The 27,939-nt window shown below is 54.3% G+C and overlaps 1 protein-coding gene across 4 annotated transcripts; it reads right to left on the reverse strand.

Moving 5' to 3' along the window:
• Window positions 1–1,491: 1,491 nt before the first annotated feature.
• MFN2 (mitofusin 2) lies at window positions 1,492–27,799 on the reverse strand. 4 transcript variants are annotated; one of them, XM_032301642.1, is made up of 21 exons: window positions 27,545–27,799; window positions 27,237–27,290; window positions 26,219–26,360; window positions 25,710–25,794; window positions 21,900–22,078; window positions 19,563–19,698; window positions 16,221–16,383; window positions 15,440–15,564; window positions 14,634–14,742; window positions 14,404–14,511; window positions 12,783–12,951; window positions 12,272–12,339; window positions 12,021–12,142; window positions 9,674–9,800; window positions 9,163–9,267; window positions 8,796–8,898; window positions 8,135–8,355; window positions 7,386–7,541; window positions 5,848–6,044; window positions 4,886–5,020; window positions 1,492–3,538 (listed from the first exon to the last, which is right to left on the reverse strand). In XM_032301642.1, the coding sequence occupies exons 2-21, from the start codon at window positions 27,255–27,257 to the stop codon at window positions 3,469–3,471; spliced, it is 2,541 nt and encodes an 846-aa protein (XP_032157533.1). In that variant the 5' UTR covers window positions 27,258–27,290; window positions 27,545–27,799; the 3' UTR covers window positions 1,492–3,468. The 4 variants fall into 4 exon arrangements, with proteins under 4 accessions (XP_032157533.1, XP_032157534.1, XP_032157536.1 ...); XM_032301643.1 differs by having other exon boundaries at window positions 12,798–12,951; window positions 27,545–27,798; XM_032301645.1 differs by lacking the exon at window positions 27,237–27,290 and having other exon boundaries at window positions 25,710–25,777.
• Window positions 27,800–27,939: the final 140 nt, after the last annotated feature.

Here is a 27,939-nt window from a genome sequence, read left to right on the forward strand (position 1 = left end):
GAGCTCTCTGCTCAGCAGGGAGCCTTCTTCCCCCTCTCTCTCTGCCTGCCTCTCTGCCTCCCTGTGATCTCTGTCAAATAAATTAAGGAGAGAGAGAGAGCTGAGGAAGGAAGAAGGAAGGTTGGAAGGTAGGTAGGTTTGAAAGCCACTGGGCTTTGGGAAATTAAGACTTGGGCTCCAGTCCAGGACCCATCAGCCCTGAAGCTGTTGACATTTGAACATCTGAAAGCCACTAGCCCCATGCCTACTCTTAGGGCGTTTCCAGTACCATTTCATTCTGGCCCCCAAGCCTGGAGGGCTGACAGTATGTGGACCGTGTTATTAGGACAGACCTCATTAACTCAGCAAGGATTAATGCTGATTCTGGGCCAGGCACTGAACTAAATGCTTGACATTATCAATAAGCAAAACAGACAAAAAGCTCAAGCCTTGCAAAGCTCGTGTTCTAGCAGGAGGACATATCAAACAAACCCTATTACGTGGGGAGGACGGCTACTGGGAAAACGTGCCTATCCCACAGGCTGCAGGGCGAGGTCCTCAGAAACGCCAGCAAACAGGGAAGGAAAGAAGGATTTTACGCAGGGTGGTCTGGGTAGACCCAGACAATGAGGGAACATCTCAGGAGGCTTGGCAGTGAGAGGGCTAGCTGTGATGTCTAGAGGAAAAAGAGGGTCAGTCAGGGCCAAGACCTAAGGAGGTTATGTGCTTAGCACTTTCAAACAGCAAGGAGCCAGTGTGGCCAAAGCAGAGGGCCCCAGGGAGTAAGGGGTACTGCAGACCTGAAAGGGCCACCGCCAGGATCTGGGCCCATTCTGGGTGGGACAGGAGCCAGGGCAGAGGAGTAACATGAACTGAGTTCTAGTTCAAATCTATGGCAAGGTCACTCTGGCTGCTCGCTGCCTTGAAACAAGCACCTGAAGGCAAGGGTCGGAGGGACACGTTGTGTGGCAGTGCCCAGGGCTGGAGTGGGGGCTGTGATGGGCCGGGGAAAGTGGTCAGGGTCCAGAGGCATTCTGAAGGTGGAAGCAAGTGCCCCTGGAGTCCAGGATGACACCCCAAGTTCGTGGCCTAGGTTTAGGGAAGGATGAGGCTGCCATCGAGCGCGGTGAGAGGAGTGGGGGAGGCAGAGCCCGGGGCACAGGTGTCGGGGGCCAGGGAGGCTGACGAGTCACTGCCGAGGGCCCTTCAGAAAGCAGAAAGCTCACAGCCAAGTTCTCAGAAAGCAAACTAGGGTGGGCCAGTCTGAGTCATTACTTTTTAAGTGAAAAATCAATGGCTTGGAGTTACAGCGAAATCTGTAAAGACATCACTCTAGATTTCCTGGTTCTTAAAGATCGGTTACGCCTTTTGTTCTCAGAGTATGAGTCCTTCCAAGAGCAAGAGGAACCCATAGGCAAATCACAATTGGAACTTCCCCTGAACAAAGTTAAGGTCATTTCAAAATACAGCCTGCAGTCGTGGTTTGCCTAAGAACAGTAAACTGAGGCCCTGCAGTATTTCCAACTAGGTTTTATTTTAGTGCCAGTATTATCAGCAATGATACAGGAGTAATTCAGGCAAGTAGATCACCTTAAGTACATCAGAGAAAACACTCACTGTGTCAAGCACGTCTCACACTCTAGCAAATGAACGTAAAACCGGAGAACAAAGTTAGCAGCATCAAATTAAAGTGCTTTTTGCCACACTTCTGTCCGAGCCTTTCCCTCAGTGGGATATATTTAATTTCACTTACTGTAGAAGAAACTCAAAATTCATTCATTGCCCAGGGGCTACATTCAAAAAAATTCATGTTTAGTTATTAAATAATTTCTTTTTCCCCAAAAAGCACAAAATTCATTGGAATCGTGTGACAATGATTTCTCCTGACACGCTGTGAAGTGACCATGTAGGCCTGGCAAAAAGCTCGAACATCCTCCTGCCGTGGGGCGATCCCGGCAAGGTCCCCCACTTGGTTCCACACAGCAGCTGCACTACGGGTCTGAACGAGCGGGCACCGGACAGGATACCACCTGTGTGGCCATCTACTGGGGAGCAGAGGCCACCAGCTCATTTCCCGGAAGCTCGGTGGTGGCGGGGCGGGGGTGGGGGGGGATTTCAAGAGGACAAGCCCCAGCTCTTTCTGGGAGAGAGAACCTGCTGGTTTCTAGGAAGTTCTCCGACCTGAACTGTGAAGGCTGTTTGCCCCAGTTAACACCCTGGAGACAGGAACCTGCCCCCACTTCAACCAGTAACAATCCCAAACTCAACAGGGAACATTTCTTAAAGTCAACACGAGGCCAAGTGAGGGTCAGCAAGAGGCTGTGGGGAGCAGGGAGGGCGGGAAGACCGGAGGAGGGCGGCTGGGTGTCCCACACCGTCTCTCAGGCAGCAGCAGCCTTCCTGGCACAGGAGACTTAGTCCAGAGGTCCGGAGGTCAAGGGCAGCCTGGGCCAAGGTAGGGGGGTGGGGGCAGGAGCCTTTCTTAAGGAGCCTAACAGGGACACAACCGAGCTAACAGGGTGGGCTCTCGGACCCCGCGAGGGCTCTGTTCTCCGTGGAGGCCACATTCTCCAGCCATCCTGGATCGGGCCCACCCCCCTCCCTCTGCCTGCTTTCCTTCAACTACATCCTCGAACGCTCTGGACCAAACCATCTCTGACCAACGAAAAAACCAGACTACACGGGCTAAGGACCAAAACCAGAACAAGGGACTCCATGAAGAGGAGGAAGGCCAAGGCCCTCCCTCATCCGGGACGCGGCTACCTGCTCTCCCCACGCGGCCCCTGCCCTCAGCTACTCTGACTCCAGTGGCTTCTACAACACCTCCCCCGTCCCAGCACGAGGAGGCTCCAAGACCAACCGAGGCGAGCCCCGCCCTCAAGACATGTCTGAAATGCTCTGCGGAAGGAGCGAGGCCCAAAAGCTGAAGGGCCAAACTGACACACACAGGCAACAGCCCTTCTGGGACGGACTCGGCCTTTCTGGAACTTGTTCCAGCGCAACCTGGGAAGAAAACCCAACCCTCCCTCAGGCGGCCTTTCTCCACAGGGGTGCTGGAGCGCGCCGCAGGCGGGTGTGCGCGGGTCAGTGTTGGTGCTGGCCGGAGAAGGGGGTCTGCCTGGTACCCCCAAAAGCTTCAACCAGGCATTCCGTGGGGCAGGCAGATCCCAGGACCTCATCACGCACTCAAGTGAGTCTCAGTCCAGGGCTCCTGACAAAGCAAAGACTCGACTCCTTGATGTCATGCTGTCCACGTCGTCATTAAAGTTTCCTTTAGGGGCACAAGCCAGATCTTCCTGCAACAGCAGGCAATGGGCGGGGGGGAAGAACTAGCGATCAGGGGCTCAAAATGGCATGAGACGGAGGTGCTTTCCCTCTCACAGTGGCGGCCACGGGCAGGAGCTGCGCGTGGCCCTGCTGGGAGGCCCACACACTGGCGGCACCGCCCTTGTCCACACGGGCTCCGGCTCGCGGCGGCCCACTAGCCCACTATCTGCTGGGCTGCAGGTACTGGTGCGTGAACATGTTGAGCTCGCTGTCCAACCAACCGGCTTTGTTCCTGTGGAGAAATGGTTACTTTGTAGCCCTCGGAGCTGATCACAGCAGAGAGCAAGACAGGCCACGCATGTTCTTCTAAGGACGCCTGCCGTCTAACCTTGTTTACTCCTCCAGGCACCCCCCACTGCAGAGATAAGGGAAAGAGGCCCAGAGAGGTCACGTAACTTCCTATAGTCAACTGTCGTGCCAGAGCCGAAGTCGGGCTTTTCTGACCCTCCAGCCCTATGCTGGCTTCACCTGCCCACAAGCAAGTCCCCAAACTGTCCGGAACTTGGTTTTCCTGCCCATCGGCAAGGGGTTGGGTTGCTGGATAAGCAGCCCTTACGGGTTCCCCCGTCCCTGTTGATGACAAGGGGCAGAAACACACTCCACCACACACGCCCCCCATGAGAGGTCCCACATGTCCCCAGAGAAGGCCTGAGCCAGGCTGGTGGGAGGGGAGGGCCCATCTGCACTGTCAGGGAGGGAAAGTCCACTAGTCGCTAAGGGGACCAGCGCTGACGTCAGCAGCAGGGGCAGGAAGCACAGGGTCCCCGCGTGCTGATGTTATCTTGGGCCAAGCGGGCCGAGGACCTTTGCACAGCGCTTTTAGGTGCAGCTCTGTGGCTCTGTCATGAAATCCTGCCCTGTTCTACAGATGAAAACAGTAAGACCAAAGAAAGCTCTGTGACCTGCCCTAAAGTGAGTGCCTGGGCACGAACCCAGGCTTCCTGCTCCTTTGAGCCATCCTCTCCAGCAAAGCATGGACAGAAGCTCTGACTCTCAACAGGGACCCCACAAGGATGGTGTGCCAACGCGGGCCCTGCCAGAGCTGGGTACCCAGCTCTCCTGGCGGTAAAGAGGCTGACCTGCCCGTCCCTGGGCTCAAAGAGAAATGGAGTAAAGCATGTGGCAGGTCTAGCCCAGAGGCCCAGCACACAGTAGACAATGAAAGATCATCAATGTGCAGAGCCACAGCTTGCTGGGGCACGTGTGCCTGGAGTTGTCTACTCCTGGCCTGACCGCTTCCCATGGAATCCTAGGCAAGTAACTTCTGGAGGCCCCAATTTTCCCTTTTAGAAAAAGGAAATGGGTCGTACAAGCTTGGAGAGATGCCCAGAGCTCAAGTGCCAGCCACGGGCTGCTACGAAGACACATACATCTCGGTTCCTCCACTGCCACCCCGGGCCCGACTGCACGCGTCTGGAGGCCGGTGGCCCTCCGTCTCGCTGGTACTCCAGCGGCGTGCCATCTAACCTCTCCCACGCAAGTGAGGTCCATGTCCACACCCAAGACAGAGCCGCGCGGAGGCCCCCACAGTACCCGGGCCGCGCGCCGGAGCACCTCTGGCCGCCCAGGCTGACCTCACCTGAGCAGTTTTGCTTTGCTCTGAAGTGAGTCAAGAACCTCAATCTTCTTATTCATGGCAGCGATTTCCTGCTCCAGGTTCTCCCGGGTGACATCGACTTGCTGGCACAGATGAGCAAAGGTCCCAGACAGCTCCCTAAAGGAGAGAGACTCTGGATCAACCGGGCCACGTGGCTGTTTTGCCGAATGCCATGCCTGGCTAAGTCCCACCGAGTGTGGGGCAAGCAGGTAGCCCGTACGTCAGCCACTGACAGTTCTGCTCTGCGCCACCCCGCTGTGGCTCCCTGCCCCCAGCTGACATCTTGTCACAGCCGCCACCCACACAGCATCGCCACAGGGAGAGAGCCAGGAGCACCCTGCCTTGGGCACGACCGGCCAGGATTCAGATCCCAGCTCTGCTGCTAATCACCCAGCGGCAGGGGAAAAGGGATGACTCTTCCAGTCTGTTTCCCCCCCAAAAAAATGTCGATGCAAACAACGTCTATGTCAAAGGATTCCCGGAGAAAATGAGAAATTAGGTGCCAAGTGCCGAGCAAGGGGCCTGCCACGGAGCAGCGTTCGGCAGGCCGCACTCCCATCCGCCCGCCCCGCAAGCAATCCAGTCCCAGCTGCCCAAAGCCATGCCAGGAAGACAGGCCTGCGACTTCGCATGTCAAAGCTCTGCCTGTAAACCAAGCCCTTCAAGGCAACCTGTAATAAATGCTACAAGTAATGTCCCTTGCTTTCCCACCTCCTCCTTTCTTGGGGGAACAGAGGCCTATGTGGACCCAGCCCAGGACACAAGGCGTCCCTAGCAAGACCCCTCTCCCCATCCCTGGTCTCAAAGCTGACACTGCACAGCTGAAGGCCAGTGGCAGAGGATGCTTGGGACCCAGTTGTATCCAGGCCCGGTCCAAAGGGAAGCTACAGGGCGTCCTGAGCCACAGGAGCCAGCACCGGCCCCGGGGCAACGGGGCCACTCACTGTTGGACTTGGTGGCTGCAGTTGGAGCCAGTGTAGCTGATGACAAGCTGCAGCTTCTCGCTGGCGTACTCCACAAACTGACGCTTGAAGGCCCTCTCCTTGGCCTTGGTGGTCCACGTCAGGCGCTCGTAGACATACAGGAGGCCATAGAGTCCAAAGGAGAGGGCGATGAGCCGCCAGCCCACCGCCTTCCACACCTGCAGAGGCACAGTGATGAGCGGACACAGACCCTCTGGGTCTCACTGCCCATCCTCTCGGCTGTGACCACCAGGACTTGCCCAAGGGTCCCAGTTCAGAAACGAGAGGAACTTCATGTTGACCACATAACGTGACTCATGCAAAGAAGACAGGGGGCAGGGAAGGTGGCCTTAGGACCAGAAGCATAGACACGGACACTCAGAATTCTTAAAGATGAATGTAGGCATGCTCTAAAGTGACATTCCATTCCAATGGCACTGAGAAGTAGGAGTCTGCATTTTGTTCCTCGGTGGGTGGCTTCTGTTGGCCTGGTCTGTAATATTTCAGTTCAAGGCAGTGTTGTTACAGTCAAAGAGCAAAGGACGTGGAGCCAGACAGCAAGGCTTCGGTGCTGCCTGCCTGCCTGCCTGAAACTTGGGCAAGTTTCTTTCCGCCCATTCTTCCCAAAAGGGCCATAATGGCCTCCACCCAACTCACAGGGTTGTTTGGATAAAAGGGGGTATTTAAGGTAAGGGTCATATGACCATCAGGTATCAGCATCTGAGCTGACCCCCTGCCAGGTCATCCTCTAGGCACACAGCACAGAACGCACCACCTACAGAGAGGGCGGGCAACGGGGCCTCAGATCCGCCCCTTCCCCGCCCTCTAAGCCGAGAACAACTCCTGGCAGCTCTGTCACTGTCACATCTGCCACCACTGTATAGTGCAAAAGACCATGACCGAGAGCAACGCCACATGTTAGGAAAAGTCAACGTATTACCAATGGTGGCTGCAGAGTGTCTTGGGTCAGGACGTGGGGAGCACGCCGGTTATTAAGAAGGCAGCCTGTGAGCTCAGGCCTCGGGGCAGAAAGGGAAGGGCAAGAAAACCAGGAGACACCTTTGCAGGTTTTGCTCTCGGTTTCCTCACCTACAAGGGAAAAGCTCCTGGCCACACCCACCTATCTAGAACCGAGCTGAGCCCATTTCTCAGGTCTCTTCTCTACCCATCGTGTAGTGCAGGCTCCATTGGGGACAAACAGGGCCTTGAGATCAGAGTTTCAATCCTAAATCTGTCTTTGGCAGATGTTCCTCCACTGTAACGTGGGACTGGCGATGTCTAAACCTCACGTTAGGGCACGGAGACTTTACAAAGTCAACGAATACGCACTGGGGCTTAGGCTCAGGCTGTGCACAGTTCCCCATGAGACCACTGTGAATAGTCACTGGTGGCCATGAAAGCACTGCTGTGCCCGCTGTGACACATGGGGCCAAGGCAGGGACCCCCTCCCCCACCGGGACTATGCCCCCCAGGCCCCGCCCTCCCACCCCTAGCCTTCCCGGGCAGGGCTTGTCACTGACCACGCCTCCAACAACGAGAATGCCCATGGAGGTCCTGGATGTCAAGGAGGCCAGGCCGGTGACCATGGAAACCATGAGCTCTTCTTGGGTGAGGGAGCCCTGCGGCAGCGGGGGCATGCTGGGGTTGGCTGGCGTCAGAGGGACGGGGCGCTGCACCTGAAAACAGATGACCAGAGGGTGAAGGGTGTGGCCGGCCTCTCATTCAACAGAACCCTCAGTGAGCCTCAGGCCCTGGAGGCTGGGAAGTGGGACACAGCCTGGCTCTGCCATTTCCAAATAGCAAAAAAAAAAAAAAAAAAAAAACCAAACCAAAAAACCAACAAACTTTGCATTCAGCCAGGAAGCATTTAGGCTCTAAGGGGAGGATTAGGAAACCCCACAAAATGAGAGCCCTGGCCTTCCCGCCACGTGTGGGATGTGCCCCAGGAACAGGACACACGTAATTCAAGTGCTATGGACAGGAGTGGTTTAAAATCTGACTTGTGGAATGGTGCCATGTGGGCACGTTTAAATCTTCTATATTCAACAGTATACTTATTTTAATATATATTAAAGACAAAATTCAGCTAACCTGTTAAATTTCATTAACTTTGGATACTTAGGGGAAGACTCGACTGATGTGTGGCAAAAACCGGGACCCACGGTGTGCTGTGTGGCCGCCGAGGCGCCCCGGCTGCTACCGCGGGACAGCCCCGTCTGAGCGGTCGGTCCCCGTGTCTGCAGGAAGGGTGAGGCGGGGCACTGCTTGCCTGGTCGTTGTAGCCCATCAGGGCCCGGCGGCTGTTCTTGGGGCCCAGGAACCTGTTCACCAGCATGGTCCACCCGAGAGAGAAGTGGAACTCGATGTCCTCCTGAAAGTCTGCACACAGCTTGTCACAGTTCAGGTCGTAGCTGAGGGAGAAGCATTGCCGAGGGACGAGCACGTCTATCTGACTCCGCACAGACGGAGGCAGGAGGGGTTTCAAACCATCTGTCAGGAGCAGAAACGAGGAGAAAGCCCATCAGCTCGTCGGCCCTGTGCCGCACCGGTGCCCAGCCTCGCGATGGAAGCCGTGCCAGCCCTGCCGGGGACGTGGACAACTGTGCAGGAGCGGGCCTGGGCGCTGCAAGGGCCTCCTCATAGAGGCAGGCCAGCGCTCTCCAGGGTTCCATGCACCGAGGCTGTACACCTGCTGACATCTATGCCGTGTGGGCATCTCAGGACAGGCCAGACCCTCTGGGACAGTCCCGTGGGGTCACCCGAGAAGGCTCCCAGAGTCTGTGTGTGGATGAAGGCACAAGACACCCCGAGAATCGGAGGGTCCAGAACGGACTCATCAGCACAGCTGACAGAAAAGGGAAGGCCTTCGTCTCCGCGCACAGGCCTCCAGGGCGGACCTGCGGGCAGCACGGGGCCCCCGAGGCACTGACCTATCATGTCCTGCCGCGTGGCCTGCAGGGAGCTGCTGACCGCCGCGGAGCAGCGGTCGGACATGTTCCGGCCCAGTCCCTCCTCGATGTGGCGGTGCAGTTCCTGTGTGCGGATGGGAGAGGTTAAGGGAAGCAGAAGCAGCACAGCATCAGGAGCTCCTTCTGGGGACCAACCTGAGGCTGGTGAGCCCGCCCCCACAGGGGACCGCAACAGGGGCTGAAGCCGGGGTCCTGCCCACCCCCCACCCCAGCTGAAGGGCCCGGACACAGACCAGCAGGGCCCGAATCACTGTCCTGCGTGGCCATTCCACCCCGCGGCCAGAAGGGACAGAGGTGAGTGCAGAACCCGTGCCGCTTGACCACTCACGTTCTTGTAGACCTTGAGGACCACCGGGGAAGGATGGAAATCCATCTGGTACTCGTCCACCAGCACGGAGAGGCGCCTGATCTCCTCCGCCATCGCGGTGGACACCTGCGGGACAACGGGGCACGCCATCGGTGAGGGCGAGCACCTGCCGCATCAGGAGAGCCCAAGCGACGCTCGCAGACCACACGAGCGCCCCCGCGAGCTGGCAGTCTCCTCCGCTCTCGCCGCAGGAAGGCTCCGAGGCAGAAGGGATGTTGCAGATGGGCGAGCAAGCGCTCGTCTGAGATGTGGAGGGGAGGCCCAGAGGACAGGGGCTGGCCCAGGGTCACAGAGCGGACAAAGGAGCCCCAAGTGTGTTGGGGGGGTACCGTGCGCTCAGGACAGAACGACAGCCTCCTCCGCAAGCCTGAGAAACCCTCACGGGAAGGACGTGCGCCCTTTCACCTTCCCAGCCCTCCGGATGTGACCCGGGAGTCCAGAGCTCCCCGAGTGCTTCCTCCCCGAACCTCACCTGCCTCTCCACCTCCTCGGTGATCTGCTTAATCCGCAGCTTGTAGTCCTGCGCCAGGAGCTCCAGCTGCTTGTCAATAAACCTCAGGCGCTCCTGCCGCTCCTCGCGCATTTCCAGGCAGTAAACCCTGCGAGAGCGCACGCTGGGGTCAAGAGCGGGTCCCGTCCAAGCCAGGAGAGGAGCAAGGGGACCGGGGAAGCCTGCGTGCGCCCCGACAGTTTCCTGTGCATGCCCGGAGACATGCTCTCCGCCTTCCCAGGTGCCAGCCACGTACTCTTGGGTCTCCCGCCTCAGAAGGTGGGGGCCGGGGCAGGGAGTGCACTTCCAGGGGGCTCAGACCAAGTTCTGCCCGTTCACAGAGGCAAACAGCTCAGCCTCATTAGTCATCGGGGCAACGAAATTACAAAGAGGTTCTACTCGAGGCAGGCATAAGCCTGACAAAATGCAGCAAGTTTGAAGTGTTGGCGAGGAGTCGGGGGAGCTGAGTCCCGGCAACGTGCTGCTGGGGGCACTGGGAGCGCATGTTTCCGAGAGCAACAAAGGGAAACGGTGAAACTGAAAAGGCGCACACCACCAGACGAACAGTTCCGCCTCCAGGAGCTCATCCCAGACAGACTCTTCCAAATGTGCACAAGGGGCCACGTAAACTCATGTCCGCTGCGGAAGGGTTTGCAGCAGGAAAACAACGGGATCTAAAAACCAACCCACAGGAGGGACTCCTGGCCGACTCAAGTCAGTGGGGCACCCGACGCTCGATCTCAGGACATTCGAGCCCCACACCAGGTACAAAGGTCACTTCCATAAATAAAAACTTAAAACATCCGTGGGAAAATGAGGTATACTCCCCAGGGAATACTCTATGGCAGTTCATGGTCCCAAACTCCAACTCCATGTTATCGGCAGTGTAAGGGGCAAAACCAGTGCTGGGCAGAAACGCACGGTGCACTAAGGCAGACGGTCCCAATACGACGTCTCTGCTTTTTAGAGCACACACAAAGCGGGGCAACTGGGTGGCTCAGTGGGTTAAGGCCTCTGCCTTCGGCTCAGATCATGATCCCAGGGTTCTGGGATCGAGCCCCGCATCGGACTCTCTGCTTGGCAGGGAGCCTGCTTCTTCCTCTCCCTCTGCCTGCCTCTCTGCCTACTTCTGATCTCTCTCAGAAGTAAATAAATAAACAAAATAAAATCCTTTAAATAAATAAATAAATAAATTTTAAATAAATAAATAAAATCTTTTATTTTAAAAGATTTTTTAAATAAATAAAATCTTTTAATTAAATAAAATCTTTAAAAAGAAAGAAAGAACACACGAAGCAACATTACATACTCTTCCGGATCTGTGTGAAAGTACTTTTAAATGGCTACAGCTACACATCCAATTCAAGGCTGTGGTTGCCTCTGAGGAATGGGCAGATGACAGCAGCACAGGGGCTAAAGAATCAAACGGTATTTAATGGCTTGTTTTTTGTTTTTTTTTAAGACTTTATTTATTTGACAGGAGAGAGAGACAGCGAGAGAGGGAGGGGGGAGGGGAAGAGGGAGAAGCAGGCTCCCCGCTGAGCAGGAAGCCCAATAAAGGACTCGATCCCAGGACCCTCGGACCACAACCCGAGCCAAAGGCAGATGCCTAACCATCTGAGCCACTCAGATGCCACCTGGGTTTTTTTTTTAAATTCAACTTTAAGATAACATAAAGCAAACGCTGAAGGAAACAATATGTTTTTGTATTATTCTCTCAACTTTCCCAGATGTAAATTTCTAGCAAAAAAAAAAGCCTTTTAAAAAAATGTCTCCTGGGTGGGACGCCTGGGTGGCTCAGTCGGTTGGCTGAGTGTCTGACTCTAGGTACCAGCACAGGTCCTGGTGTCTGGGTCCCGAGACTGAGCCTGGAGCCGGGCCCAGCAATCAGCCCAAAGTCTGCTTGAGGTTCCTTCTTTCTCTCCCTCTGCCCACCCCCCAAATCTTCCTCTCTAAAATAAATAAATATAAAAAAAGAAAGAAGAAAGAAAGAAGAAAAGTATCCTGGGGGGAGAGTGGCACCTAGCTGGTTCAGTTGATGGAACATGCTAACACGTCCTGCTTCAAGCTCTAAGAAATGCTGCAGTGCTCAGTGTGGTGCTAGGCCCAGGCCTCCAACACGGGCCTGTGGGGCAGCGTTTCAGGGGACCACCATACACACCAGAGAGGACACCAGACACCCAACGGACATCCTCAGTAGGCGACTCGCAGGTATGACTGGGCCTGGTGGCAGCCCAGAGACTCCGCTCTGCCGGTAGGCACACGGGGGAGGGGGAGGTGATCACCTCCCGGCACTGCCCACCGCGGGCACGCGGTCTTGGGTTCTTACCGCTGCTCCTGTGCCGCAATGTGCAGGGAATCCATGATGAGACGCACGGCCTCTGCGATCTGCTTGGCCCGGACTGTGTGCTGCTCAAATTTGGTCTTCACCGCGGACTGGGAGATGCACTCCTGGAACAGACAAGAGGTGGTGAGGGGGCACCAGCCACAGGGCCAGGCTCTGGCACTCACTGCCAGGGACATGGCTGGTGGGTGCTGGGGGACCACAGAATAACGAGATACTGGAATCAAGGGGCTCACCTCAAATCTCCTTTCAAAATTCTGAAACTCGAACATCCTCACTTGAAAGCCTTCTGCAAGAGCGCCCCCTAGGAAAAGTTCACCGCATGAGTCAGGATGTGACTGCAGGGCAGAGAAAACCCTGAAATCCCCCAAAGCCAATCCGACCAGGCACTGCGCTTCCGGCACTGGCAGACGGGCGCCTGGGTGGCTCAGTGGGTTAAAGCCTCTGTCTTCGGCTCAGGTCATGCTCCCAGGATCCTGGGATGAAGCCCTGCACTGAGCTCCCTGCTCAGTGGGGAGTCAGCTTGTTCCTCCCTGTTTCCCCTTGCTCATCCTCTCCCTCTCAAGTAAATAAATACAATTTAAAACAATAATAATAAAAAACGAGATAAAAATAGAATACCAGCAGAGAAGCAAAGAGCTTCTTACTCATGGCTCTTCTTACCACCTCATGCTCAGAACTACCATCTACTGGCTGACTTAGCACAAACCAACTGTCTCAAACATCAGGGAAAAGGAAGAAGGAAACCTGTTCCCTTGTCACCTCCTTCAGGCATGCCCTGGGCCTTCTGGATCCTGGCGTTGAGCACCTCCTTGGCAGACACAAAGAAGATGCGGTCTCCGGCCTGGCCTCGATCCACCACGCCCAGCTCGTCCACCAGGAAGCTGGTGCAACGCTCCATGTGCTGCCGCCGCACCTGAAGCCCAAGCAGATGGGTGTAACCAGGTGGGGTGCCGGGGGGCCCTTCCTGAGGGAGTCCACAGCCCCCAACTGCCTCTCCTCTAAAGAACAGGTAATACATTCACGTGGTTCAGTACCCCAAAGGTACACACACATACACACACTCTCTAGAGTCTTCCACCATCACCGTTCTCTAGGCACCAAGCTCCCCAAAACCAACACGATGGGGGTCTCTTGGGGTACAGGCTGCCACAGCTACTTTATGCACATATAAGCAGAAGTGCTTAAACACGTGGGATGCTTGGGTAGCTCAGTCAGTTAAGCATCCAACTCTGGATTTCAGCCCAGGTCGTGATCTCAGAGTCGTGGGATCAAGCCCCACATGGGGCTCTGCATTCATCTCGGAGTCTGCTCGGGATTCTCCCTCTCCCTCTGCCCCTACCCCCCAACTCATGATCTAAATTTAAAAAAAAATAATTAAAATTAAAAATAAAAAAGTGGGGCGCCTGAGTGGCTTGCTTGGGTAAGCATCTGTATTCAGCTCAGGACATGACCCTGGGGTCCTGGGATGGAGCCCCGCATTGGGCTCCCTGCTCTGCAGGAAGCCTGCTTCTCCCTCTGCCATTCCCCTGCTTGTGTTCCCTCTCTCGCTATGTCTCTTCCTGTCAAATAAATAAACAAAATCTTAAAGAAAAAAAAAAAAGCTTAAATATGCTCCAAACCGCCCCTTGTTAGACCAGCATAGCGTCTTCGCTTTGGTGCCCGAGAAGGAAAGGAACACAGGAGCCAGGTAAGACTCTAAACCTGGGCTCTGTCCTGTCAAGCCGAGACCTCCCAGGGCCTCACGTACAGGATGAGTGACTGGAAAACCCCTCCTGGCTCTGAACCCCTAGGGTTTTCCTGCCCGGTGCTTTCCTCAGTGTGAGCAGACCTCCTCCTTCCAACAACTCCGTGACAGCCGCCTCACCGGCCAGGGGCTTCCCGGTCACCCTGCTGGGCACCGGCCAGCCGGCTGCGCGCTTCACCTCCCTTCTTGCCAATCCGCTACTCCTTTCTCTGGCCTTTCCTGTCTTGCAGGACAAGCAAAGACCTGTGAACCATCAGTGAGGATCAACTCTTCCCCCCTCCCCCTTCAGGCTTCTCTCCGGGATGTCTTCTGAAAGCTGAGCCTGTTCTACATGATTAATTCTTGATGAACTGAAGTGAGCACCCGCCTCCAACAAGGGCACAGCGGAGGCGGCGGGGACGCTTTCCGGACCTGGACGGCCGCCTTCGGAAGAGCAGGGGGAGTGGGGGCGAGGGCATGGGGAAGTGGGGGCGAGCTCTCGGAGCCCTCGGAGGAGCACGTGGGAAATCTCTGCTGCAGGACCCTGTCACGGGCCTGCTGTGGCCCGGGCGCCCACGAAGAGGTCCTGAGTAGACACACAGGATGGCGTCCCCCACGCTGATGGGACAAACAGCCACTAACCTCTTCCATGTACTCGGGCTCCGAGGCAGACGCGTCCCAGCGGTTGTTCAGGATGAAGATGTTCGGGCGGGACAGGCGCTCGCTCACCTTGTGGAAGAACTGCTTCTCCTGACGGAGGAGAAACCCCGGTCAGAGGAGGGGCTGTGCCAGCCAAGGACCTGTCAGCCGCGTGCGCCGCTTCCCGCTCAGCTGGGTTCCCGGGGCGCAGGAAGAGGCGGGAGAGGGGTTACCGTCTGCATCAGGGTAGACTCTGAGTTGGCCACGAGCACAAACACGTCAGCGTCCAGGCAAAACTTGTCAATCCAGCTGTCCAGCTCTGTGGTGACATCGATGCCAGGGCTAGAGGTGACAGGGGCAAACTATCGTCAGGCACACAGACTGGGGCCCTATTCTTCCTGCTTTGCACAGACCCAAGGCAGCCAGGCAAAGGAGGAGGAAGTTATAGATCTGAGAGAAATCGGGCCTGGCCTTTATTCGGAGGCATATTTACTTTTCATTTCATACTCTCCTCGACTGTCTGAAAACATGTGTTTTGTTCCATCCCTGCTCACTTTTACTAAAAAAATGATTTGTAATTTCACTTTAAGGTAACAAGTAAGATAAAATTTTATGTGCATATGACTCCCAAAAGTACTGAAGTACTGTATATCCTTCCCAGGATAGTTATAACCTATCCCCGAAGCATTGCTTCGAGAGACATAAAAATACCACAGGGACTGCACCACGACCAGCGCCCACCCCTCATGCGTGCACCAACGTTGGGTCGAGGCTGAGACCCTCCTTCACTTTTGGGCGTTCCCCCCACCCCCCTTTACAGACCATCACTGGGACCTCTCCAGGGCACTGCCACCAACAGATACAGTAACCAAACCCTGCGAGATCCAGGAGGCAGGAGGACTGGGCCGGGCTGGTGTGAAAGGCCGCCCACTTAAGCAGAGCCATGACAGGCCCCGGGGGACCCTGGCCTGGATGAGGCAGAACCAGAAACCTGGGGACTGGCCAGTTTGGACCACCGAGGGAGGCTCTTCCCCCTCACCTGTCCATCAGCACGAGGTCATCCTTCAGGAGCGGACACTTCGAGTTGGGCCACATCACACTCACCAGGCTGCCGGCGTGCAGCTGCTCGTCCTGGTGAAGGGCATGGGCCAGCTGGTTCACAGTCTGACGGGGGAGGAGGGAAAGAGAGAGAGGTCAGGGCTGAGGACGAGTCCCCAGGCAGGACGCTGCCCGTGCTGCTTGGCACGCCCGGCCCGGCGCCCCGACGCTGCGGCCTGCCTGCTCCCCCATCTCCTTTCATTTCGCACAGAAAAGCCAAGAGCTGGGAGCTGCCAGCAAGAAACCACTACTCCTCACTCCCCTTAAGCTGCGCTTCTTCTGCACTGATGAGTCTTTGTGAACCAAAAGTAGCACCTGGCCCCAGAGAGGAGCGCAAACAGCTCTCAGAAAAATAAACACAGACAAGCCGCTGGTTCCGAATCACAGAGCCAGAGCGGGAATCGCTCTCTGGCCGCCGCTCGGGAAACGAGGCCCAGGCACCCTTCGCGGCAGAGAGAGGCCGGCGGGCCTGCCCGGCTTTGAACAGGAACGGGAGCCTCCTGACCCCCCCAGCCTTCCCGAAGCTCTGGCACCTCCTCAACGGCTCGGATCCAACGGGGCTTCCCCTCTCCCTCCGCAGGGGCTGCCGTCCCCTCCAGGTGCTGGTGGTCCGCTCACCAGGGACAGGCTGGCTGGTCCGAGCGCTGAGCTGCCGGCAAGCCCAGGGCCGAAGGCCGCGGCCGCACGCGCCAGCTGGCGTGGTCCCCGCCACAGCCCCTCACCTTCACGCTGCGCTTCTCCTCCGAGCCCTCTGTGAGGAGGAAGGCCTCGTGACCGTCTGTGCCCTCGACCCGCAGGAAGCAGTTGGTGGTGTGGCCGATCCCAGAGGGCAGGACTTTGTCCCAGAGCATGGCATTGATCACCGTGCTCTTGCCGTTGCTCGTCCTGTGAGGGGACACCAGGTGTCAGGGATGCTCCCCGAACCGGCATTTCGGCTCCTGCGGTGAGGCTGCCAGCCCAGAAGCCCAAGTCTCCTTCTCTGTGGGGCATGAGTACCCACACAGGCGGAGCAGGCACTCTGTGTTTATGAGGATGGATGGACAGACGCCTCTGGCCTGTGCCGTGGCGTGCTCCCGGTCCATCACTGCATGCCTACCCACAAGCAGAAGCTTAACCGGTCCTTGTGGACCCGCAGCCCACAGCATTACCACGGAACTCTGTCTCCCTCCGAGGGATTAACCCCCCCTGCTTCTACTGGAAACCAGGGGCTCACCCCCGGGGCGGCCTTCCTCAGTCTAAGTGACGTCAGCTGAATGACCCCCACGCCCACGGCTTTCCACAAAAGGCCCATGTGCTGCTCTTCTCCCGTCACGCGCCCCCTAAGGCGAGAAGCCCCCCCACTTCAGTCCCCTGGATAACTGGCACCACCAGGGAGACGGCTGGAGTCTTCTCGTCCAGCACAGCCCTTTTCTACATTCTGGTGATGAGAGGGCCACATCTCTGAGAGGAGGATGAAGAAGGGACAGCCCCCAGGAGTGGAGGGCCACAGACTGAGGCTGAAGCCACCTTAACCTTCATAATTAGCATGGTGACCTTTAATAGAGGTTCCTAAGTGCATGTGACTGATTCACTAACCCTCGTGTATCTATAAACCTTACATTCCTTTCTAGAAGGCAAACAGAAAGCCCCGACACGTCACAGAACAGGAATTAGACCTCTTGCACAACCTTTGAGCACAGAAAGCCATAAACAGGCACAACCGTATCTACCCAGAATCAGGAAATATTAGCAGCCCCTACACCTTCGTACTGATGAACGACCCCCATCCCTTTAAAATCCTCTTGGCCAGGGGAACCTGGGGGGCTTAGTCAGCTAAGGTCGGACTCTTGGTTTCAGCTCAGGACGCGCATCAAGCCCCGGGTCAGGCTCCGTACGGGTGTGGTGCCTACTTCTCCTCTCTCTGTCCCTCCTGCTACCTCTCTCCCTCGTGGGTCCTTAGGGGTAGGACTCAAGGCAGAACACCTTCTCCTCAGACGACCGCTGTGTGTATAGCATCCAACCTGTCCAGGTGCCTTTTCCCTTATTAGATTTTAACCTTTTTAAAGGTACTGTGATAAAAATAAGGAATGTATTTGATTTGTTTTCTATCCCCAGTTCTTGGCACGGAGCTCCTAAAATCCTTGGAATTTCCTAAGTGATGGAAGTGTCTTTGGTCATTCACAGGAGCCCCTTTGGAGCAGCTTGTCTACGCTGAGACAGGACCCAGGGTGGGATCCCCAGATAGTCTCAAAATGGGCGGGTCACCAGAAAGACCAAAAGAAGAGAGGGCTGGACTTTCAGTCCCACCCACCCGCTTCAGGGAAAAGGGGCTGTGATTCGACTCCATAAAAAATCTTGGACAAGGTGGTTTGATGAGCATCAGGGTTGATGAAGCATCCGCACCCCTGGAGGGCGTCATTCTGGACCCCACCTGTGTACCTCTTCATCGGGCTGTTGTTCTGTATCTTTTATACGAAACCGGGAAACCTAAGTCCATGTGACCCCAGCTTTCTGAGTCACTCTAGCACATTAATCAAAGTTGAGGAGGGTCACAGGAAGGTCTGTTCTATCGCCAGGAGGGCAGAAGCCCAGGTTTCCCAACAGCATCTGAAATGAGGCCTGTCTTGTGAGACCAGGCCCTTAACCTACGAAATGTGATGTGTCCTCCCGGTAGACCGTGTCAGAGGTGAGTTCCACCTGCGGAATACCCAGGGTCTGCTGAGAACTGCAGAACTGCTCGGGGTATGGGAAATGCTTCAGACCTCTAGCATCTACCAGACCTCCAAGTAACGAGACCTGACGGCTAAAACTCTAAGATCCTTGTAAGAAAACAGAGGAAAGCCTCATGACATTGGATTTGGCAAATTCTTGGATATGACAACAAAAGTAGAGGCACAAAAGCATAAATAAAAACAGGGGACTACATCGAAATGAAACACTTCTGTTATCAAAGGACACACTCAACAGAGTAAAAAGACAACCCAAGGAATGGGAGAAAATATTTACAAATCACATACCTAGTAAGAGATTAATCTCTGGAATACCCACAAAAATACAACTCAACAAAAACCCACAAACATCCCAACTGAAAATGGGCAAAGGACTTGAACAGACATTTCCCCAAAGAAGATACACAAATGGCCAACGAACACAAGAAAAAATGCTCCACGTCACTGATTAATAGGGAAAGGCAAACCAAACCCCAGTGAGATCCTACGTCCACCTGTCGGGATGCCTATCATCAAAGAAAGAAAACAGGTGGCGAGAGGATATGGAGAAACCAGAACCCATGTGCACGCCCGGGAGGGATGAAAAATGGTGCGGTCGCTAGGGACAACAATACAGTGGCTCCTCGAAAAGTTGTAAGTAGAATTACCACGATCTGGGAATTCTATTTCTGTGCCTACACGCAGAACTGGAAGGAAGGTTCATACAGGCATTTGTACACCCGTGTTCACGTAGCATGATTCAAACAGCTAAAAAGTAAAAGCAACCCCAGTGTCCATTATGGATGAATGGACAACCAAGACATGGCCTATACACGCAATGGAGTATTATTTAGTATTATTCAGCCTTACAAAGGAAGGACGTCCGGAGATGTGACACAACAGAGATGAACCTTGAGGACATGATCCTAAGTGGAAGAAGTCAGTTACAAAAGAACAAATACGGTATGATTCCACTCACTGGAGGTCCCTAAAGAGTCAAATTCACAGACAGAAAGCAGGATGGTGGTTGCCAGAGGCCGGGGCTGGGGAGGAGAACAGGAGTTAGTGTTTAATGGGGACAGAGTTCAGTTCTGCAGGACGAAGACGTTCTAGAGATAGATGGTGATGATGGTCCCACAACAACATGAACGCACTAAACACTACAGGACTGTAGTATACACTTAACAGTGATCACGATCATGAACTTTCTGGTATGTGTATTTTACCACAGTTAACAACTGAAAAAGGACGGGGAGGGGGGCCATGGGTTCTGAGGCACACCGGCTGCTCCCCACCTGAGGTGCTCAGACGGTGAGATCGCACGAATGCCCCCCTCCCTCCTGGCCAGGAAGAAGGGGGAGGGCTTCACAGACTCACCGGCCAAAAAAAGCCACTTTCATGTGCCGCCGGGCCAGCACCTCGCTGATGCCCCTCACTTTGGACAGGTAGCCTTTGACATCCAGAACCTGTTCTTCTGTCGTAACTGGGTCCAGTTCTGCGTTCCTGTGAGTGTCTGGAGGTGGAGATTGAAAATGAGTCACTGCAGGTCACGGCAGCTCCACGGTCACAAGTCTGTTGCGGGCAGAGTCCACCACCATGGCTCTCTGCCATCGCCTGCAGGATCCTATCGTGGCACTGTGACCCAGCAGTTCGGGACAAGGCTTGGAAGCAAGGCTGTCTGGGTTCCAGTGCAAGGCAAGTGCTGCTCCTCCCGTCTTCCCAGCTCTGTGACCTCAGGCAAATGAACCCTCCAGAGCGTCCGTCTCCTGACTCTTAAAATGAACAGCAGCAGTGCCTACCTCCTACGACTACTGCAAGGATTAAATAAACAAAATAAAGAGATTTTGCCTGGGAGGCTCGGTCAGTTAAGCATCTGCCTTTGGCTCAGGTCATGATCCCAGGGTCCTGGGATTGAGCCCTGCCTCGAGCTCCCTGCTCAGTGGGAAGCCTGCTTCTCCCCCTCCCTCTGACCCTTCCTCCCTTCTCGTGTGCATGTGTTCTCTCTCTCTTGCTCTATCTCAAATGGGTATTTTATTTAAAAAATAAATTTTAAAAAATAGAAAAGAAACAGTCAGTGGACTGACAAATCTTTAGAGTCCAGTCCCAAGGCAGTCACCATACTGCCCCCTCCAAGCCAGGTCCCAAACCCATCTCAGAAGCACTCTGGCTCTCTCCTCCAGCCCACCAACAGAAGAGGCCTCAAAGTCGGACAACAAAAGGAATCTAAACACCCACTCTAACGGCAGCACATAAACACCTTCACTAAGCACGTGTCCATCCACAGCACCACCTAAGGAAGCGGCTCAGAGCATCAGCTACAGTCAGCCTGGGCTCTGGGAGGAGCGGCCTGCCCGCCCCATCTCGGCACCCCCAGTGCCAGGTGCACCCGAGCTACTGCCGAGTGAACGGGTAACGAGCTGGAATAATTTCAACTGCCAATCTCAGAACTTTAGAATTCAGGTTTTTAAATTAACAAAACGCAGAGACTGCCTTCTCCTGCATCAAGAACCACGCTGGGGGCAGGGAAGAGCGAGGCCATTCTCAGTCTTCGTTTGCTCAGGCTGCTCTACCGAACATGACAGACATGGTGGCTCATTCAAATGGGAATGCTCTGCTCCCAGTTCTGCGGCTGCAAGTCTCAGATCAGGGTGCTAGCCTAGGGGGTGAGGGTCCTCTCTCGGGCCATAGACTTCTCACTGTATCTTCATGTGGCAGAAGGGGGCCAGGGAGCTCTGTGGGGGTCTCTTTTATAAGGGCACTAATCTCATGCACAAGTGCTCCCCCTCACGCCCTAATCACCTCCCAAAGGCCCCACCTCCTAACCCCAGCACACTAGGTCTTAGGATTCCAACATGGGAATTTGCGGACACACAAACATTCAGACCAGAGTACTGGAAATACTTCCTTTTTTATAAAGGGAGCCTTAAGCAGTGGCCTGTCACGTAAACCAACCAAGCCAAAGCCAACCCTCTCTAATGGAAAGCAGAGGGTGACCTGTGTCCCTAGGACATTTCCACTGAACATCAAGAGTTTTACAGACCAGAATTTAAAAAGCCCTGGTCTCGCTTGGGCACCTCTTTCACAAACAAGGGAAGGCTCAGCTACTGGGTCTTTGCTGACAATCTCAGACACAGGAGCCAACATGTGCCTTCTAGAATGGTAGCCTGAGAAAGCCCGAGGGGTTGGCAATCGACTGAGTGGGGCCCTGGGAACCCTTCCCCCTCTGCTGATCGAGCAGGGACTAGAGGCTGGACTCAAATTAGTAACTAGTGGAAAAGGTGCCAGTGACGCAAGTTTCCTATCCATAATCCCACTGACTATAAATATCAGAGAAGGAACACCCCGGCCAGGGACAGCCAATACCCACACAGGGCCTGGTATAAACGTGCCAAAGAAAACACCTGGCCTCAAGAGTCAGAGACACAAGGTAGAGCCCTGCTGTGTCACTGAAAGACACTGAGCAATTCTCAAAACCTCAATCTGCTTGTCTTCTACATGGCGGTAAGATGTACCGACCTTTCATGAGTCAGTGACACAGAATACGCAGAATTCCTAAATGACAGGTCCCTTGTTTTCCTGGCCCCATCTCCCATGGCCCTGTCTGGACATGAGCTCCCCAGTGGCCAGGCTCTACCTCCCAATCCCCAAATCCTCCCACCTAAACATGGAAGCTGACAGAGGAGTGAGCCCCGCCAAGCAGGTTGCCTGTCTCACCTTCGAGGAAGGTGGCGCTCTCCTGGATGTAGGCCCCCAGTTGCTCAAAAATGCCATTGATCTTCTTCTTGGCAGTGACAAAGTGCTTGAGGGGGGAAGCATTCACCTCAGCCATGTGTCTCTTGTCCTTCTTGACTGTGACAATGGAGTTGCACCGAGAGAAAAGTAGGGACATCGCGCTGCAAGAAAAGACAAGGAAAGTAACCCACGAACGCCCAGCGTGGATGTTCTGCTAGGGCCATGGCAGGGCACGGTGCGGGGTCTGGGGCTAGCTCTGGGTGCCATCAAGAGCCCAGGCCCTCCAGGACTAGCTCAGGGATGGCAAGATAAGAGTCAGTGTCCATAAGAGAACAAAGTGACCGCTGAGGACATGTGGGCAGTTTCCCTGTGACATGGTGTGGGCACTCAGCTGGGGCCAGGGCCCTGAGCGAAGGCCTTGGGTGATCACACCTGGGTTGGGGGATCCTCACTGGGGGGCAGGCCCTGCCTGTCCCACCTCAGAGAGTCAGGCAGGAATCACGAAGCCCTCCTCTCAGCCTCAGGCAGAAAAGTGTGACAGAAATCTCACTTCTTTCCTACACATCACCCACTTGAGAAAAAGCACTGAATATTCAAAGTGGTAAAAGCAAAGTGATGCTCAAGGTCCATGACCCCCACCACAGCCGTCCCCCCACCCCACCCCCCGCCAGCCACCCTGCTGTCCAAGTCACAGGGCCCTAATTCCTAACTGGTTGTTTTGTTTTGATTTTTGGTGATGGTCAGGAGTGGACAAAGGTGAGGCTCAAGTGACAGAGGTTTATGTCTACTATTTACTTAGAAACACTGATTGGTCTTTTTCATTATAAATATGTACACACTGCAGAAAATGTGGAAACTGAAGGAAAAATCCATAACCCCACCATTCTGTGATAAGCACTGTTTCTCAGGAGCCTGGTTTCTACAGCTCTCTCGCTCTCGATCATACACACCTTTTTATAGCCTTTATTTTTTCAAGTAGCAATAATCTGTGAGGGGCTGTGAGGCTTAACTCAAAGTCCTAGAGATCTTTGGTCAAAGCCCAAAGAGGCAGACGGACCGGAGACAATGGCACCTGGATGTGGCTGTGCCTACTCCTGAGTCCCACCGTGCACAGAGCTGCTTCCCCAGCACAGCCCTCGGATCCTGGATGTCAAAGGACAAAGGCCCCTCTAAGGGTAAGGGGGAGTGTGCGCAGCTTCATGTGCCTGGTTCTCTGGCTCCAACACCCAGCAGATTCGTGTAGGCCTCTCCCTTCCCACGCCCTCAGGACGGCAGCCTCAGCTTTCCGCCCGCCCAAGCTGGCAATCAGCACTTACTGCCTCTCGGAAATGAGGAGAAACTTCCCAAGGGTGCCAAAGAGTATACACAAGTCCCAGAGAAGAAGAAAGAACATCTAGAGAAAGTGCAAAACACCTGAAAACTGACTCTTAGCATCTAATCATCCCCAAGAGCGGGCAGACAGACAGACACACAGGGACAAATCGACCCACATGTTTTACCTCAACTTACAAATTAAATTACTCTGTTACTGACTTCTAGGGAGACAGGAGAGACAGGTAACTGTATGTCCATTTCTACCTCCCTCCTCAGTAAGCCACCACAACTGTGAGATTTTCCTAGTGCAGAGGTAGTGTGTCGAGGACTTCTGGGGCTAAAGAACTCTGAGAAAGGGAACTGGGAAGAAAACACTACTGGCTCCCCCAAAGCGTTAGAGTGCACTGAAATCAGGCTTCGTGTGGCCCAGCAGGTAAGACTCTCTGAAGAAATGGAGGATGACAAAAAGTGGAACGCATCGAAAGGAGAAGAGAAGGGATCCAGGATGGGGCGTGACACATCCGTCGATGAGATTCTGGAAAAAGACAGACCTGGGTTCAAATCACACTCTTTCTGGGCCACATAAACCTGGGCAGGTTACTTAACCTCAGAGCCTTGAATTCTTTATGTGTTTGACGACAAGTGTGACGCCACACAGACTGAGAAGACTCAAGAGGACCCAGTACAAACTTTAAGGTAGTTGTATCTGTTATAAAGCAGAGACAGAAACTCTACTGGCAAGATCGCATGACTCTCCCCTAGAACACCCAGCCTTCGGGGAAGGGCAGAGACAACACCAACACACCCAGGGCTCCCCCACCACTGCCATGGGGACTCCAGAAAACAGGTCTGTTCAGGGCTGAGTTTTAGCAGCGCCCAGCTCTAGAAGTTGACCTGCTTGAGGCAGAAAGTTCCCTGAGATCAGGGGGAGTCTAGAAGCATATGCTTTTGATTTCTGGTTCATTGTCTAGAAGCCCAAAGGACATGAAACCAAAAGTGTTAGTGTTCTGTAAGTGTTAAGATTCAAAGGCAGGCACATTACACAAAGCTTAGTGATTCAAAGTTGTCCAAAAGTCCAAAGCAGTCCAGAAGCTGACCTGCTCTCACCATTCTCTGGCCTGCAGCCGCGTGCCCCAATCCTTTCTCATGGATCCTACGTCCGACCCATCTAAACTGTCTGATTTCTCCGGCTCAGTGAACTCCTGAACTCCCGTGTTTGTGCTGCTGCTTCACCCGCTCGGCACATTCCGATTATCCTTCCAGACCCAACTCTAGTGTCACCCCCTCTGTGAAGCCTTCCCTGGCATCTCCAAGCAGGACATGGCAACCTTACCAGACTTCTGGTTTTTTAATCACACTGTCTCCTCATCTAGTCAATGAGCTTCCAGAAAGACAGTCTGATTGGGTCGTGACCTATTTCCATTTTTTTCTTCCTCCTCTACGACCCTGAGAAACATGGATGCACTAGTGAACATCCCTCAACGGGTCCGCCCTCTTACCCTCCCAACCCATCGTGTTTCTTAAAGAGCAGCTTTTGGCACATCACCTGTTTCTTAGTGTTTGGAGCTCAGGGAATCAAGACAGGTGAACAAACCTTTCATATTCCAGGATCTGATCCTTCAAAGAGGGAGCTGGACATACATATGTGCACCAATGAACCAAAGTTGCAGAATACACGCACACAAGCCAAGACAGAGCCCCCACTATCTTGGGGCTTTGCCTGCTGGCTTCCGACCCTTACAGGGTGGTAGGAAGCAGCTGGGTTCCTGTGCCTCCTCTGGGAAGCCCTGATAGTCCCTACTTCACTGCAGGGCTCACGGCAAGCTCAACCCAAGCACAGCTGGGTTAGAGTAGCTCTAGTATCAGCCGGACGTTAGGTGGCATGCCTCAAGCTGTTGTGATAGCTACGAAGTGCTCTTCAAGTCAGGGTTTTGGATAGTTTACTGAAGCATTTCCCAAAATGAGGTCCACAGAAAGCTACTACACCCCGTGCTCCATGTAAAGAGGGTTCCATAGTGAAAAAGTTTATAAAACACTATATGCCACAGTCTGCCTCCAACAGAGTACACGACCAAAGCAAAGACTTTGGAAAGGAAGGCCTGTTATAAAGACACTAGCTTAACTGTATTTAATGCAGCATTTCACTAATGTATCTAAAGAAACTCTTCTTCTACATAACGGCATTTAAAATCCTGAGGAACACACTTTGCGGAAAGCCCCCTTCATCCTGCTCCTGTCCCTCTTCCACCCAAAAAACTGCTAGGGGCACAGCATTAACAGGTATTAACTTAAGACCAGAACCAAATCCAATTCTCAACTGAAAAAAAAGAAAAAAAAAAAAAAAAAGGCTCGGCCTCAACCTAGGCTATTGGTTGAGGAGTATTAGGCGTCTTGCATGTGCAAACAGCGCTAGCAAAATTCACTGCACGGTGTGTTTGGATCCCAAGCACAGTCCCTGAATCCACACCACCTCCTTACCCAGTTTTATGCACAGCAACTCCTAGCAGGGAAAATAAAATAGGTCCACGGATCGTCTGCTGGCACAACTGGAACAGAGGAGAAGCTGAGAAATTGAAACAAAAGAGTATACAGGGTAAAGGGAGCAGAGGAGACTCTCAGAAGAGCTGTGATAAGGAGCCAGTCTCTGCTGAGCAGAGAGGGGGAGGGAGGAGCCAGCATAGCAGAGAACAAGGGAGAGAGATAGAGACTAATTCTTCAGGGAACCCAAAGATTCTAGACACTTTCTGAACTATCAACCTTTAAACAGGCTCTCTCCGCCACCAATGAAATCGTCCATTGAAGTAGAAAGGACATACAGTTGTGGGTTTTTGGTTTTGGTTTTTTTTTTTTTTCAACACAGATTGGAAAACTCCAGCTCTGTACAAAGATGACCCGATCCAAGACACGTGCCACTGGATGGCCAGCAGAGCACACCCCTTTCCATTCAACCCAGATCCAGGATGCCAAATATCACGGCCACCACTTACTTTTTGGATGGTGAGAGACCTTCACAGGCTGGGCATCATGGGCATGGCTGGAGTCAAAAAGACGTAAAGAATCTGAGTTCTCCTCTGTCCTGTCTCTCAGATTGAGGTTGGCTACTGATTGTGTTGACTCCACCAATTCCAACTTATTGGAAAGGAAAAGGAACATGTCAACAAGCAGCAAATTTAAAAAAAAAAAAAAAAAGGTGCACAAAACACGTTCAATCAGTTTTAAAGCCAAACAAACTCATCCCTGAGGGAAGCTTAGTCATTGCCCACAATAGGATGGTATGTGAGGGAAGTGCCCAGGACAAAAACACAACACACAGGTGGGGACAATCCTGGGTGTGCACAAACACGTGGTCAGCTGCGTGCTGGTGAGACGCAGGAGCTTGCTAAGGGCACGTCCAGAGTGGTATGAGGAGAGGAGGTAGCAGAACAGGGCAAAGACTGGGCTAATGGACTGTGGAACTCAAAAGAGTGGGGGTGAAGAAGAGAAGCAGAACTTATTGAAAGGCTTTGTGTGCTAGAAGCTGTAAAATCTCTCACTTAATCTTCAATTCTATGGGGGCCAACAGAAGCTTGGAATATTTAAAAGATGTACAGACTGCTGGTTAAGTGGCGGAGCTGGAAACTGGGATACCACCTTCCTTTGACGCCAAAGCACACTTGTTTTATCTTCGTGGAACTGCCTTACTCCACCCTCGCAGGTGGGAAGGGTGATAGTCAGAGGCCTTTCTGGGAGGAAAAAGAGAGAAATGAAAGGAACAGGGCAACGAAGGATTACAAAGGAAGGGTAGTTTTGTCTTCATGTATCCAAACAGCTCGTTATTCGGCATCTGTGTGTGCCTCCTGTGTGCTGCTAGTCGCTAAAGTTAGGGATGGGTCAAACAGTACCTGCCCTCAAGGCGCTTACTTTCACGTGAGAAGTCAAACAAGAACCCGGTGACAGCACGGGCGTGCAGTAAGTGCCCAAAGTGGGAGAGGACAGGATGCTAGGGTGGTGCACCTGGGCACTTACGTGCTGAGTAAATGCTGGCATATACAGAAGACTGGATACGAAATGGCCAAAGGCCTTTTCGAGGAAGGAGAGAGGGACGAGGGACGAGGAACCTCAGGGAACCCCACCCCGACTCCCGACACCCGCGTCCCGCCCCCTGCTCTCAGGGCCGCGGAGGGCCCCGCAGCGAGGCCGGGGCGTGGGACGCCCGCTTGCCCGGATCCCGAGCCCCCGGGGTTTCGGCGTCCCACCGGTCCCCGCCGGGCTGCTCAGGACTCGCAGGGCTGGGCCGGGCTAGTCCCCACCCCTCCGGCGCGCTCCCCTCTCACCTTCACCTTCCCGGCCTCGCGGCGGCCATCATGCCCCCCACGTCACCAGAGGGCGCCACCCCGAGAGAGGCGGGGGGACGCTCACGTCACCAGCCGCCGCACGCTCGCCGCCCCGGCCCGGGTCAGTCGGTGGACTCTGAGCTCAGGCGGTTAGACCCTATCAGTCCTTACAGGTCAGCGAGACTGCCGGCTCAGCGCTCGGAGAGGCGTCTCAAGCAGGCTCGTTCACCGCCAGGGCGTCCCAAGCCCATGACTTAGGCCTCGAGACTCCCGCTGCATCATGGGGGCTGTAGTTCCGCCGGGCGCCCGTCAGGGCGGGGTGGGCGGGGCCTCGAGCTGTCTAGGGGACCGCCAAAACAAGGGCGTGGATCCGAGGTTCCCGCTTTCTCATTTAT

This window comes from Mustela erminea, chromosome 10 (assembly GCF_009829155.1).
Source record: "Mustela erminea isolate mMusErm1 chromosome 10, mMusErm1.Pri, whole genome shotgun sequence".
NCBI classification, from domain to species: domain Eukaryota; kingdom Metazoa; phylum Chordata; class Mammalia; order Carnivora; family Mustelidae; genus Mustela; species Mustela erminea.

Excerpts from the sequence above, each read along its gene's own strand:
- MFN2 (XM_032301642.1), bottom strand. The coding sequence starts at position 27,257 with ATGCCAGCATTTACTCAGCAC. Across the intron at positions 9,801-12,020 it reads ATTGCGGCACAGGAGCAGCG|GGTTTACTGCCTGGAAATGC; the intron begins GTAAGAACCCAA and ends GCGCTCTCGCAG. Across the intron at positions 9,268-9,673 it reads CCGAGGAGGTGGAGAGGCAG|GTGTCCACCGCGATGGCGGA; the intron begins GTGAGGTTCGGG and ends GTTGTCCCGCAG.